General features: G+C 43.4%; 1 protein-coding gene across 4 annotated transcripts in view; it reads left to right on the top strand.

Annotated features, from left to right (window-relative positions):
- LOC147700568 (zinc finger protein 8-like) overlaps positions 1-5208 on the top strand; it is a 36724-nt gene extending 31516 nt beyond the window's left edge. For 2 of the 4 annotated variants that reach the window (XM_086929698.1, XM_086929697.1), the window contains 2 exons: positions 158-253; positions 4391-5208. In XM_086929698.1, the coding sequence (XP_086785824.1) occupies positions 158-253; positions 4391-5121 (827 nt within the window). In that variant the 3' untranslated portion in view covers positions 5122-5208. The remainder of the gene's footprint in view (positions 1-157; positions 254-4390) is intronic. The other 2 variants (XM_086929695.1, XM_086929696.1) reach the window with 2 other exon arrangements.
- Positions 5209-13347: the final 8139 nt, after the last annotated feature.

Here is a 13347-nt window from a genome sequence, read left to right as displayed (position 1 = left end):
TGTCATGGAAACTGTCCACATAGTTCTACATTAATGAAAATTGGTTTAGTGAAATGTTTGTATCTTTGTGATGAAAATAGTTTTTATTCACCACGTAGCAGGTTGTTGAATTGTTTCACTGTTTAATCTGAGCTCTTCTTACATTTATTTCATGCAGGCGATCCATTTGTTACATCTGTATATTCCTTGAGCATTAAACAGGAGGATGAAACACATTTTCAGGAAATAGAAGCTCCTGAGTCCATAATCCGTGGTGAGGTTGTTTTCTTTGCTAAAGTCGTGCATGTAGAGTGGAGAGAAACAGTAGCTTCTGAGCAAAACTTGTGGACAACCCTCTTGATCAAAGTAGTAAACATTAGCGGAAACTGGAGGGCTGCAGATCTATGCAAAGGAACAGAAGGCTGTTCTGAAGCTAATGGAAACATTGTCTCCCATGACTGCAAATTCCTGAGCATACGTAGAAGTACAAGGGGCTCTGTGTACAGTATGAGGTTCATGGAGGCTGTCTCAGGCTCACTTGCATGTCCTCATACTTCATCTGAATATTAGAGCAGTAAGATCATCTTTTCAGATATGCTAGGTGACAACTCTGTTTCTTGATGGAGGTATAAAACATACTTGTAAAACCTGCTGTCCACTTGCTACTTCATGACTGTTATTCTGCAGTGACTTCTTGCACAAAGCTCTGTTACGTCTGCTTAGTAAGTCCAATCTTTACCATCACATTATAGCAGGAATCTGGTAAAATCTCACTTGCAAACCACATTCATTGTCTCCTATGCAGTGTAACCCATCTTGCACAGGGTGTTGCACTGCTATCAGCACAGTAGCTTTTAAATAAATGCATGTCCCATCATGCTCCACCTTTAAATGCTTTGTAATAAGACTTCAAGTCCCGCCAGTACGAGACTTAATTTCCCAGATCCTTCAGAAAGACTGTCAAATAATCCATCAAATATTTGTATAGATCTGTTAAATTGCACCTTTCCTCTCTCCTTGTACTCTATCGCAATGAGTTCCCCCAACTCTTGTCTTTCTACCCTTTTGTTCAGTCTTGCCTCACTCTCGTCTTGTACTGAATGTATTGCCTCTTGATCAAATTCCCTGCCATATCTCCACCCATCTTTATTTCCACCATTAGACCTTAAGGCCCGTGATCTCCAGATTTTATGTCTAATAAAGGAAAATGTTTAGTCAGCCTTCCCTCAGTTCTCCACAGCCTCCAAACTCCTTTGAAGCATTGGCTTTTCCGGTGTTCGCCAAATGCTGCTGGCCAAAGTACGGGGTGGCGAGGCCGGTCTTATGCTACTCTGATTCTGTTTCTCCTCCCTTTCCTGCAGTATCGCCTTGTTTTGTGGAATTTACATAAGCCGAATGGTGCTTACCACCGAAGCAGCTCCACTAACGGAGAAATCCCCGGGGCAAAGAAGAACTAACATCCCCTTCTCTCCTTTGATACCCCAAGCAGCAGAGGTGTATGCCTCAAGCAGAGTGAATACCTTCCAGATACAAAAAAGGAAAGGTGTCTGATTTTGAGGTCTGTATTATGACTCTCTTTTATAACCCTTGCTCGATAGAGGAATCAAGTTGAGCAACCCATTCAATAGCATTAATCTCCATATTTGCTGCGGTACAGGCAATAAAGGGGAAAATAAAGTGTTGGTTAAAAAATGTAGTTTAAGAAGAGAAGAAGCAGTGAGTTTGGGAGAACAGACATATTGTCCATCTTTGCAGGAAGCAACATCACGTTTCCATCTGCCTTAACCTCCACCTCACCCACTTTAGTCAATTCTTCAGGGTACCCCCATCTAAGGGCGGATACAGACATGGGCATCAGCTTTTTAAAGATGTTTGAACCAACAAGGCCCTGAGGCCAGGATCCTTGCTCCAAGGGAACATCTTTTACTTTTAAGAGCCCATGGTGATAGGGATCCACCCCTGATATGAAAGTTCTATATGATCTCAAATAGACGCTCAAGGCCTGGAGAAGGAGCTGGACGCATTGTTATGGTGGTTTTGAGATCTGCTGATCCCATGGAAGCTCTCTGGGTGAGGCGAGTACGTTCACCAAGCTTCTACATGCCGGGCATCATGTCTTCCTATATTCATGAATGTGATTCCTTTCAGTCAGTGAAGGAAAAGAGGCCATGCTTTCTATTAAGAGAGACTTCAGCAACTAAGCTTTTCACACCCAGCAGATGAGGTTTAAAGTGAAATACCGGGAGAAGGGTTATTGGTTCATCCAGGTATAATCTGCCAGAACCTTCATTGAAGACTTCGGGTAGAGAACAGGGAAGAGCAGATGGAATATGTGTCTGTTGTAGAGGAGAGGCTCTAGCAGGGGCAGGTTGGCCTGGATCCATTTTCCTTGCCATGTCTGCAGGTGAGTGGATACCCTGGAGGATTTTTCTGTTAATTTTGTTTATATTAGTATTCTTCCCTTTCTGCTTTCTCCCTTGCCCTTGTAGGCCTCAGCCGCCCAGCAATAGTTTTAGTTAAATAACGATTTGTGATCTGAGACTCATTTGTGATGGTGTATATTTTCCTAATGTCTTTTTTTTCTGCCTGCCCAAGGGGGTATGTTGGAAGAGTATATTTGCTTTTAAAAATAGTTGATCCATAAAATGGGGCTTCTTTATGACGTCAGGACTATAGAGTCTTTGAGTCAGCGGCTTCATGTGATTCAAAGGTAGCCCAAGTGGTTTTTTGGGGGATGGGGTGGCAGGCACACTGAAGTCTGATCTAAAGGTACAGTGTATGGGTCCACAAAACTACAAGGGTGCATAGGTGACCACGAGAGCCCGCCGTGTGGCCATTGGACAAGCCAACCACATGCTGGACCTCTACACACGCAAAAAAGAACAACAGTTGATACAGCGAATGTGCTCACCAGGCAGAGTCACCACACGCTCATCTCTACTTGTAAAGCTTCTTTCTTGAGTCAAGACCTTTAGACATGCTGTACACATCTCGGGACCCATTGGTCTGGCTGGGGTCTTCCTTGCAGGCAAGAAATCAGCAGTTGCAGACTAGGGCCTTCAGCCGGCTACTTTTTTCAGCCTAGTTCCCAGCTAACAGGAAATAGGCCATACTCAGCTTCTCTTTTTAGAACAACACTAGCAACAGGATCCAAGCAGGTCTGTTGTTGAAGGTGTTCACTAAGCTGGAGAGCAGCTTCAGCTTATTTTGGCAAGTCCTGGCAGTTGTTCAGCAATCCACTGCCAGTCAGGCTTCAGCCTTAAAGTTCAAGGGTTCATTCAACCAAGTTTCCTCCTCGGGTTGGATCCTGGAAATGTCACCTTAGTTGTCTTGCCAGAGTCTACTATGATGGCAGGCAGCTGTGTACACCGTACTTGAGCCTGCTCTGGTGGGACCAGTGCTGACAGATTCTGGAAACAAAGAAATGGGACGATGTGGATAATGGGTTATTCATGTTCTGTGAGTAGAATCTATACTCCATTTTCAAATGCCATTCTAACAAATGACTATCCCCTGTTTGTGCGCTATTCAATGTTCATTATCTTTATTGCAAAACCAGTGCATTTAATTTGGCAAGCACTTGCTATCATGCAAAAAATCAAACCTGCACATCCCCCATCTGCCCAAGCCCTTACTTTCAAATGCATCACCTCAGGAAGCATCTAGCGTGCCCCAACTTATGATTATGCCATAAGCCATAATGGTTCAAGGGGGACCAACTTCAGGGTGCACCAAATGGTGTCCTGGATAGATACTGGATCTGTAATTTATAGGGCTGCTCAGGGTTGGGTGTCCCACAAACTGGTTTCGTAAAATACTGAGGGTAATGTAAGCTTCAAAGAGAAATCTAGCTGGAGTTTTGCAACTGCACAGATGGTCTTGGGTTTTCTTACTGACAGTGTGGTGCATTTGCCATGCGTGGAAGTTTAGGCACTGTACCTTATCTGGTAGGTGTTGTTTTTGTTTTGCAGAGCCGGTGCATGGATGCAGTACTATTTATTGACGCCGTGCACCTGGTTTATCAAAGGGTTATCCCCATTCTGTGTCTGTAGGGAAATATATTGATACATAAGGGTCTAAATGCATTGTGTGTTCCTGGCTGTTCTACAATACAGTCCTGCTGATGATTTATCTTAGAATCCAAATGGGGTTTAGGCGTGTTTAATTATTCTGCTTATTATTTTATGAACAATAAGATTTCCATAAACTGTGTAACTGACTTCTGCGTTAAAAATGCTGATGGCTTTACATGTGACGTTACTGCTTCACTCTTTCTTTCTAGTGTCATTGAATCAGTGTCTCATGACTGGATGCCATTCTGCAGTTTTTGATCTTCTACAAAATTCTCACGTGTTCTGTTATTTTTGTGTCACTGCTATGTCTGGCTTATGAGTTCCTATTTTTTTTTCAGCAGGTATTTGCAAATCAGCAAACTTCAAAGGACAACAAGAATCTTCCCGAAAAGAGAAGACATCCACTTGCACTGAATGTGGTAGAAATTTTATTCTGCCTACAGATCATTTTGACTGTTGCAATAGTGACAGGGAACAGAAGAAAGATGTATGCAGTGAATGCAAAAAAAGAAACAGCTGGACGCTGCATTTGGATAGTAATTCAATGGCCCACACAAGACGAAGCTTAGATACCAACAGTGGGAATAAAGTTAATGATTCGTCAACCCCGATCCCACACCAGCCTTTAAAGCAAGAGAATAAACCATACAGCTGTATTGAATGTGGCAAGCATTTCAAGCATTCATCCGCTTTCCTAATACACCAGCGAATACATACCAGAGAGAAACCTTTTGGGTGTAATTATTGTGGAAAGGCCTTCAGTCAGTCTTCTAGCCTGATAACACATCGGCGAACACATACCGGAGAGAGGCCAAACATTTGTCATGAATGTGGCAGGCGCTTCAGTGACTCGTCAAACCTAATCCGACATCAACGAATACACACTGGCGAGAAACCACATAAATGCAATGAATGTGGAAAGTGTTTTAGTCGCTTATCACACCTAACTGTTCACAAGCGAACACACACAGGTGAGAAACCGTACACCTGTAGTGACTGTGGGAAAAGTTTTAGTCAGTCAGCCAGTATGAGAACCCATCGGCGAACCCACTGTTTTGAAAAAAGTTGACCTCAATTATATGGGAAATAATCATTAAATCAGCGGGCCACTTTGTACATTACCACATACAAATATAATACTTTGAGTACTATAAAACAGTTAACAGTCTTACCTTTCATGAATCCTGTAGGCCTTTCTTAATTACGCTATTATCAGCCTCTTGAATCCAGATGAATGTATTAAGTGTGTATTGTCTGTGAGTGAAAGCTTGTTGGCATTATGCAATTGTACCTTAGTAAAGGGTCGTCACATGCACTCAGTTGATGACCTGGCTGCATACTTAGGACAATGGTTGCAGTTTGGCTGCTGTCTAACGATTAATCATTGCCCCCCCTTATTTTATCTAGGCGGGACACACAGAAACCTAAACATTACTAAACATTGAAGATGGTAAGATGTATAATGACGTAGGCCATTCTAATGCATGGAATCCCAACATTGCAAATGAAGGGCTCAGAGTTTTAGCATTTGGTCCCCATGGATACTGGATGATTCTTAACTGCACTCCTGAAGCCTTGCTGCTTTACAAGCTTATGTACAAGAAAGTAACTGGTTGCAGGCTTTGGAGCGGGTGATTTTTCTCCCTTCTTTTAAGGGCAGTTGGAGGAGTTAGCTGAGAGTTTAACCACAATAGTTTTTAGTTTTAGGGTGGGGTGCTTCTAATAAGAAGTGCATTTCCCCAAGGGAAACTCCACATTCAATTGAGGAAATAGGGGGTACATAGGGGAAATACCAGACTGGGGAAAATCATGATGGACTCAACAAAATGGGCTAATGTTCCTTAAAAAAGGGGGAAGAGTCTCAAAAAGTAGAGAATGCCCGTACTAGGATCATAGATGGGGACAGTCAACAGGTCTGTTTCATGATGCTCTCACAACTCTTCTAGAGGATGTCATGCTTCATCATATTCATCATAGGGCAGTGCTCCTCCTCGCTGCAATGCCCTACGGATCCCCGAAGAATCACTTTGCCGGAGACCTTTTAAAGAGGCTGCCATATGATGAGTGGAAGTGAGTAGATCCGTGATGTGGAGTAGTGAGGTATGATTAGAGGTTAAAACTGGTAAGTGGGATCCTGCACTATACTTTTAATGAGGAGATCACCCTTCCAGGGATAAAAAGCTATGACAAGTGAGTGCTACCGTGGGTTTTAAAAGGAACCCTGGTAGTTAGTATAATGAGAATAGATAGAGGAAGTACCCTATTGTCATGGGAGGGGGAACCTAACTCAGGTTACTCCCTCAAAGGTGTGTCAACATGTTTCGTGCTTGGTGTGGTTGTAAGGATCCGTGGCGCTTCGTCAGGACAACAAACATATAGTGAACAAACTACCCCACACTGAGTTGGTGCCCCTAGGAGCTACCTACTGTGTGTTGCTCAGGGTCTGACCTAAATGCAAGAGGATTTACAACCACATCGTGTGGCGTGGAGGTGCTGCGCTGAAGCGTGCCAAGAGTTAAGGTGTGCGAACCGCGTGTCTGCACCTAACCTGCCAGTCTCTGCATCCCCGGGAAAGTACTCCCGATGAAGAAGCCTTTGAGGGAATAACCGGAGTTTGAAAAAGAAAAGATCCACAAACCATTAAATGGTAATATGCCTGTAAATTATTGATCATTAAAAGTTTGCCAAGAAGCACAAGACTGTCCTAGGAGAGAAGCTGCAAAAGTAGGGGACAGCTGAAACATATTGAGTACTGCACTAATAATATTAAGTCCATTTAACCAATATGTATATTAACATCACACATTTAGTAGTGTAGTTTGGGGTGTGGCTGGTGGTGCTAGTGCCCAATCTGAAATTGTGTGACCCCCACCCTTGTGCTCCACCACCTGAACTGTTTTTTTCATGCTACATATTACTCTGATATAGTGTGTACTGTAAAAAGAGCTGGCTCTTTGTAGGTGTGTGAGTTTAGGTTGTGGATGGGTGTTTATAACTGTCCACAATTATTAGCTGTGCAATTAAGGCCTAAGGCAGAACAAAGTTTTCACAGTGGGTCATAAAGGGGTTCAAAATATATGTTCATCGAGTCATTGACCTCTTTGCAGAGCACACAAAGTAATGGTCCAGTGTGGCAGTTGTCAATGTGATTCTGTGCAAAAGGGTGTAAAGGAGGTGAGCAACAGCCAAATAATATTGCCAGGACAAAAGATAAAGAAAAGGCAGTGCTTACAGTTGAGTGGGTGGGTTTGTGTGTGTGAGAGTGATATGAGGGGAAGGAGATGCAAGGAAGTATGTGCACGAAAAGGAAAAGTGGGTGCTGAAGAGGAAAAAGATGAAATATGAGATGGGTAGATGGATGGTTTCAGAAAAAGTATCAAGAAATAAAGTGCATAAGAGTCTAACTGTGAAACTGCAAAATAAAGTGGGTTCAAAGCTTTGTGCCGGGTTTGTGTCACAAAATGAACGCAAACCCATCGCAAAGAGTGGTGTTAGGCATTATTATTCAGTGCAAATCAAGATTTGCATTAGAAATGTCCTCCAAGTAAAGCTGAGTCACGCCATTCACTACATTGTCTCAAGGTAGCATTATTTGGGTGGTACATGGGCATTCCCATTAAACCACCCATGGGTTTTGGTGCAAATCGTTATCGACTAAACTTCATACACAGGGATTTGTGCCAGAACAAAACGCCTTCTCAAGACAGGTGTAACTTGGAGAAGTGTTTTCATTGCTGCCTATTTTTCCTACATTGCTTGTGTGCTGCAATGTACAGCACACATACAAACTTAGAAAAGTCTTAAAGGATAGCATTTATTCTGGACGGGTCCCATTTCAGTAAAAAAAACCCTGAGGGTTAGAGAACTCCCGCCCTTCTACTATGCACAAGGGTGTATACATTGGCGAATGGCAGCCAAAAGTGCGCCAGCGCTGGGAGAAAAGACAAAATGTGCCTTATCTTGGTAGATATGGCACATTTTTTCTTTCTCCCTTTTTGGCACAGGGCACATTAGTAAATCTGTGCCATACTGTTTCAAAGAGAACTGGAGTGATTGAGGCACTTTGAAGAACACTACCCCTTCCACAGACCGTAGTAATGTTTGATTTACTGTCTGTTTAAAATGTTTAAATGACTTAGTATGTGTGTGTACACACACGCACACATATATTCACTGAAAAAACAAAGGTTAAAGTAACGTTATAGTTAGGTGAATATGTCAGTGACAGCATTAACTTTTTGAACTCCAAAAACAACAGAAATTCAATAGTTATAGTAAGCAGAGCTAACTATATCTTGAGCCTCCCCCATGCACTGCTTATGATGACCTCAAATATTGCATCGCTAACATCCCAAATGTCGCACTGCCCCTTCCCCTTATTAAATACTTTGGGTTCCAGGTGATGGGGTCCTCGAAATCAACTTGGGAAGGGTGTGTGTGTGCCCTCTCACCTAAATAATTAAATTGGGTTCCGGGGAACTGGGTCACCACATCAAAAAATGGCTCAGGGAGGGTGATTGCACCACCTCCACTCCCAGGGCTGCTTTTGCCCCCGGAGATTTAATCGCCGGGACCAAATGTAATATCCCCTTAAATCGGTGGTTCTCAAACTTTTGAAACCAGCAACTCCCTTGACCAATTGCCGGTGGCCACGGCTCCCCATTCTGTTAACGGCTTGCATAAATTCAAAGTGTCTGCAAATGTTTTACAAAATTAAATAATACTAAAATTAATCAATTAAAATAAACAAAATATATACAAATAAAAAGGCAAATCAGTACATTTTAAACCTTTTTCTTTGCTTTGCTTTTGAATCAAATGAGTTGTTTCAGTAGTTGAGCATCTGTTTGGATTATTCTTGTTTTTGTATTTTTTTTGTATACTTGTTTTTGCCTTTTTATGTTGTTTTGAGGTTCAAATCACAGTTAGGCCAGCTCACTCTGGCCTCCAATAATAATGATTCAGCAGGAGTCCACCCACTCACTAGACGATCTCCTCCCTAAAACCAGCACCTTGAAACGAGTCAAAAGAGTGAACCTGGCTCCCTGGTACACTCCTGAGCTTAACCTCTTACGTAAGGAGTGCAAAAGAACAGAGCGCTCATGGAGGAAGGATAAATCCATAGCCAAAAAAGTCGCCTTCCGCGCCTCCATAAGAAATTATAACCTCGCCCTACGTAATACCAAAAGCCTATTCTTTGATGAAAGAATAAAAAACTCCTCCTGCTCTGCCAGGGAAACCTACATCATCTTAAAAGAATTACTCAAAGTCCCAGACCCGCGGCCAGAGAAACCTCCAGATTCCAACACCTCTGAAGAGAAATGCCACAAACTGGCTAAATTCTTTGACGAGAAAATTCAGAAAATTCTCGCTTCCCTACCTCCAGTCGACCCCAGTTTCAATGATGAGGGCTGCTCTAAATCTAACGCAACCACCATCCACCTAAACTCCCTCGGCCCGGTAACCATTGAAGAGGTTTCAGCTACGCTAGCCACAATCAAAAGCGGCTCCCCTAGCGACCCGGTGCCCTTACGCATCCTCAAAAAAGTGGCTCCTACGATTGCCCCTCCTCTAACTGACCTAATCAATTCGTCGTGCTCCAGGGAAAAGTCCCCCCCAGCTGGAAAGTGGCTGTTGTCAAGGTGCTCCTAAAAAAACCATTACTAGATCATCTGGACCTGGCCAATTATAGGCCAATCTCCCTCCTCCCCGGAATCAGTAAAATAACTGAAAAATTTGTCTTTAAAAAGCTCTCTCAGTTTCTGGAGTCTAACAACCTGCTCAGATGCTCGCAAACTGGATTCCGCCCAGGTCAGGGCACGGACATCGCCCTGCTTGCTGCTGTGGAGGAGACCAGAAGCATTCTGGACGCAGGAGGATCAGTGGCAGTGATCCTCCTGGACCTCAGTGCGGCCTTTGACACTGTCAACCACAGGGTCTTAATCCAGCGGATCAGAGAAATCGGTGTGGAGGGCACTGCCTTGGCCTGGTTCGCATCATTCCTAACCATCGCTCCTTCCAGGTCTGGGAGAACGACACCCGCTCCCCAGCAATCCCCCTCCAATGTGGAGTGCCTCAGGGCTCCTCACTAAGCCCAACATTATTTAATGTCTACATGTCCCCATTGGAGGAGATTGTCATCCCGTTCGGAGTGAAAATCATCAGCTACGTGGATGACACTCAGTTAGTGGTGTCCCTATCCCATCCCAACCAAGAACCATCTAACCTCCACAGCTGCCTTTCCAAAATTCAGGGGTGGATGAATAATTCGTCGTTGAAACTCAACGGGTCTAAGACAGAAATCCTGCTCCTTGGTCAAAAAGGTCTCTCCTTTCCCCCTAACATCTGGCCCTCTTGTCTGGGTGAACCCCCCGGTCCCCAAAACCGAGATCAAGAGCCTGGGAATCTGGCTAGAGAAAGACCTGTCCTTCAAGACCCAAGCCAAAAAAATCGCTGGGATTTGCTTCGGGCTTCTTAGATCAATCAGGAAAATTCTGCCCCTGCTCCCTCCCGTCTCCCAGAAATTGCTCATCCAAGGCCTCATTCTTTCTAGGCTGGACTACAACAATGCCATCTATCTGGGTGCCCCCGAAGCAACCTTCAATAAATTGCATAGGATCCAGAAAGCCGCAGCCCGGCTTCTCACCAACACTCCGGCTAGATCCTCGGCCAAACCAGCTCTGAAGCATCTTCACTGGCTCCCAGTAAGAGAACGAGTTAAATTCAAGGCTCTCTGCCTGTCCCATAAACTTCTGCAGGACAAAGGCCCCCCCCATCCTTAAAAAATTCATCAGGCCCTACAAGGCTACAAGATCCCTTCGCTCTGACCATGAACACCTTATCACAGTTCTCAGAGTGAAGAAGGCACGCACTGGTGGACAGCGTTTCTCTGTGAACGCAGCCCGCCTGTGGAACGCCCTACCCCCCAATCTAAGGATGGAACCAGATCACCTCCGGTTCAGGAAACTTCTGAAAACACACCTGTTCCCCTGATCCCCGTTTCTCTTCTCTCCCTTACACTCCTCCCTCTCGACTGTCCTGGTCTTAGCGCTGGGATACTTCCGGGTTACTATGCGCTCTACAAAACCCTAATAATAATAATAATAATAATAATAACACATCAAAAGGTTAAGGAATACTGTGCTAATGCATGCCAACACAGCATAATAGCATGCAAACAATTTATGTTATAAATACCATTTGCCTTTGTTAGCAAATAAAAGCCTGCCCTATTGACTTTCAATGCTTGCTTTGTTCTGGTGTCTTCTGTGTCCCCGGTGTTTGCTATTTAGGGGGACAGACAAAAGAGATAACACCTGCATTACGGAGACCAGTGAAACCGTATATAAACTTGCTGGATCAATTTTGTAAGATTTTGTACTAATTGCATAAGGAGTTCGCGAAATATCTCCCCATTTATTAGAGTCTGTGAAGTACTCAAAAACTCCAGAGTCAAGTCACATAAAGCACACCGCCTCTGCGATTTAGTTTATATTTCAAAACATTAGATTGCACTACTTATGCATTATTGACTTGTCTTATGAATCTTATGACGTGACTTAATAAAAGTGCTTGAAAAGGTTTCACTTCTAAGGGTGTACATACTTAATGTTCTGTAGTTTGATATAGATAGTCGTCATGGCTTAGATGGCGTCCAACTGCTGCCTGCCTTATAGAGAGACTTCTTGTTGCATTTCATACACCGCATTACTCGTTGTCTATCCACAGGTGTTTGGGCGCATGTTAATAACTACTGTCAATTGCACTGCCCATTACTGACTGGCATCATTGAACACTGGGCTTTAGAAGTAGTCCGCCGTTTGAAGAGTTTTTTGTCAACTACAAAATTCATCAAGGCCTAGACATCCCGCCTTATTTGCAAGTAATTCCATATGTATCTTAACTAACCCTGGGCGCAGTTCGCGAAGTAGTGCTACGCGTAGCTACGCGAAGTGCACTTCGCGCTACATCAACTACGCGTAGCTACGCGAACTGCGTAGTTTACTGTGCAAAATGCTTTTCGCACTGATTCCACAGTGCCAAATGCTTGTCCGCATAGTGCAAGCAGTGCAAACTGCATCTTGGCCAGTGCAAGCGGTCGTTTTCTGCTGCTTGAGTAGATTTCTACTCGAGCCGTAGCTTTTTCAATGCGGACTGGTAGCTTCTCATTGCGGGCTGTCGCGAGCGTAAGCGACCACTCGCAATGAGAAACCTGACCTCCCGGCATTTTGAATGTCGCCGGGAGGTTTATTTTCCATGCTCGCGATGGGCAACTTAATGTTGCTGATCGCGAACGAGGAAAAAGTCTTGCCGGGATGTCATTTTGCTTGCACGCGGCCGCCAACTTGACATTGAGGACTGCAAGCAAGCTAAAAATTACCGCTACACGTGTTTGCACTGTGCTGCGTGCAATTTGCGTAGTGCAAAGTAGCACAAATTTCGCGAGCGTAGACTAGTGCTTTGCCAGGGTTAGTCTTAACTAGACTGTGTGTTCATTCATCTTCCTTTTGGAACAACGCAAGAAGTTTTTTGTAGCTTTTTCCTGATAAAGGCACGGATTAGGCCAAAACGCCCGTAGAGAACTACATCTATGTTATAGCCACCAATTGTCATTCAATTGTTTCCCGTTTTTTTGATTATATCAGACCAATATCCATTGATCTTTATAAAAGAAAAAAATCCATCAACAGATTGTAACTGTTTGTGTCTTATCTTTGTGCCTGTCTTTTGCACCTGTTTTCATAGTGTAGAATGACTTCAGAATGAATGCAGATATGACTGCCGTGTGAATGTGAATTATATATTTATCAGGACTTGTTTGAATAAAATTATTTTTGTATTTGTTTATAATATGGTGTTGTCCCTTGAATGTTGTAAAGTTATATTATGTTGATACTGTAAAATATTTGAGTTTCCCTAGGTGTTTACTATGTTAGTTTGGTGTACCCATCAATATTCATTTGTTTCTGTGATATTTGTTTTATTTGGCCTTGATGGACAGCTATAAAGAATAAGCCACCTTCCGCAGCCAGCTTATTTTCCATTTAAAAATTATTTCAGTCATAATAAAGTTGCAGTTTTGCTTAAACAAGAGAGCATCCATTGTAGATTGCCGTCACAAATAAAACTTTCTTCACTGCACTGACGGTCTCATAATGACAATCCTATCACAAACAAGTTTTAACTTGACCTAACTAGAATACATAGTGCTGCACCATAACAGAAGGCTCTTTAACAATGTAGAACAGTGCATTCCGCAGTACAGTCGTTCCTGCCCCTGTAAGCAGGCAAGCCG

This window comes from Lissotriton vulgaris, chromosome 7, assembly GCF_964263255.1.
Source record: "Lissotriton vulgaris chromosome 7, aLisVul1.2, whole genome shotgun sequence".
Lineage (NCBI taxonomy): Eukaryota > Metazoa > Chordata > Amphibia > Caudata > Salamandridae > Lissotriton > Lissotriton vulgaris.
This window is presented reverse-complemented; position numbering and strand designations above follow the sequence as displayed.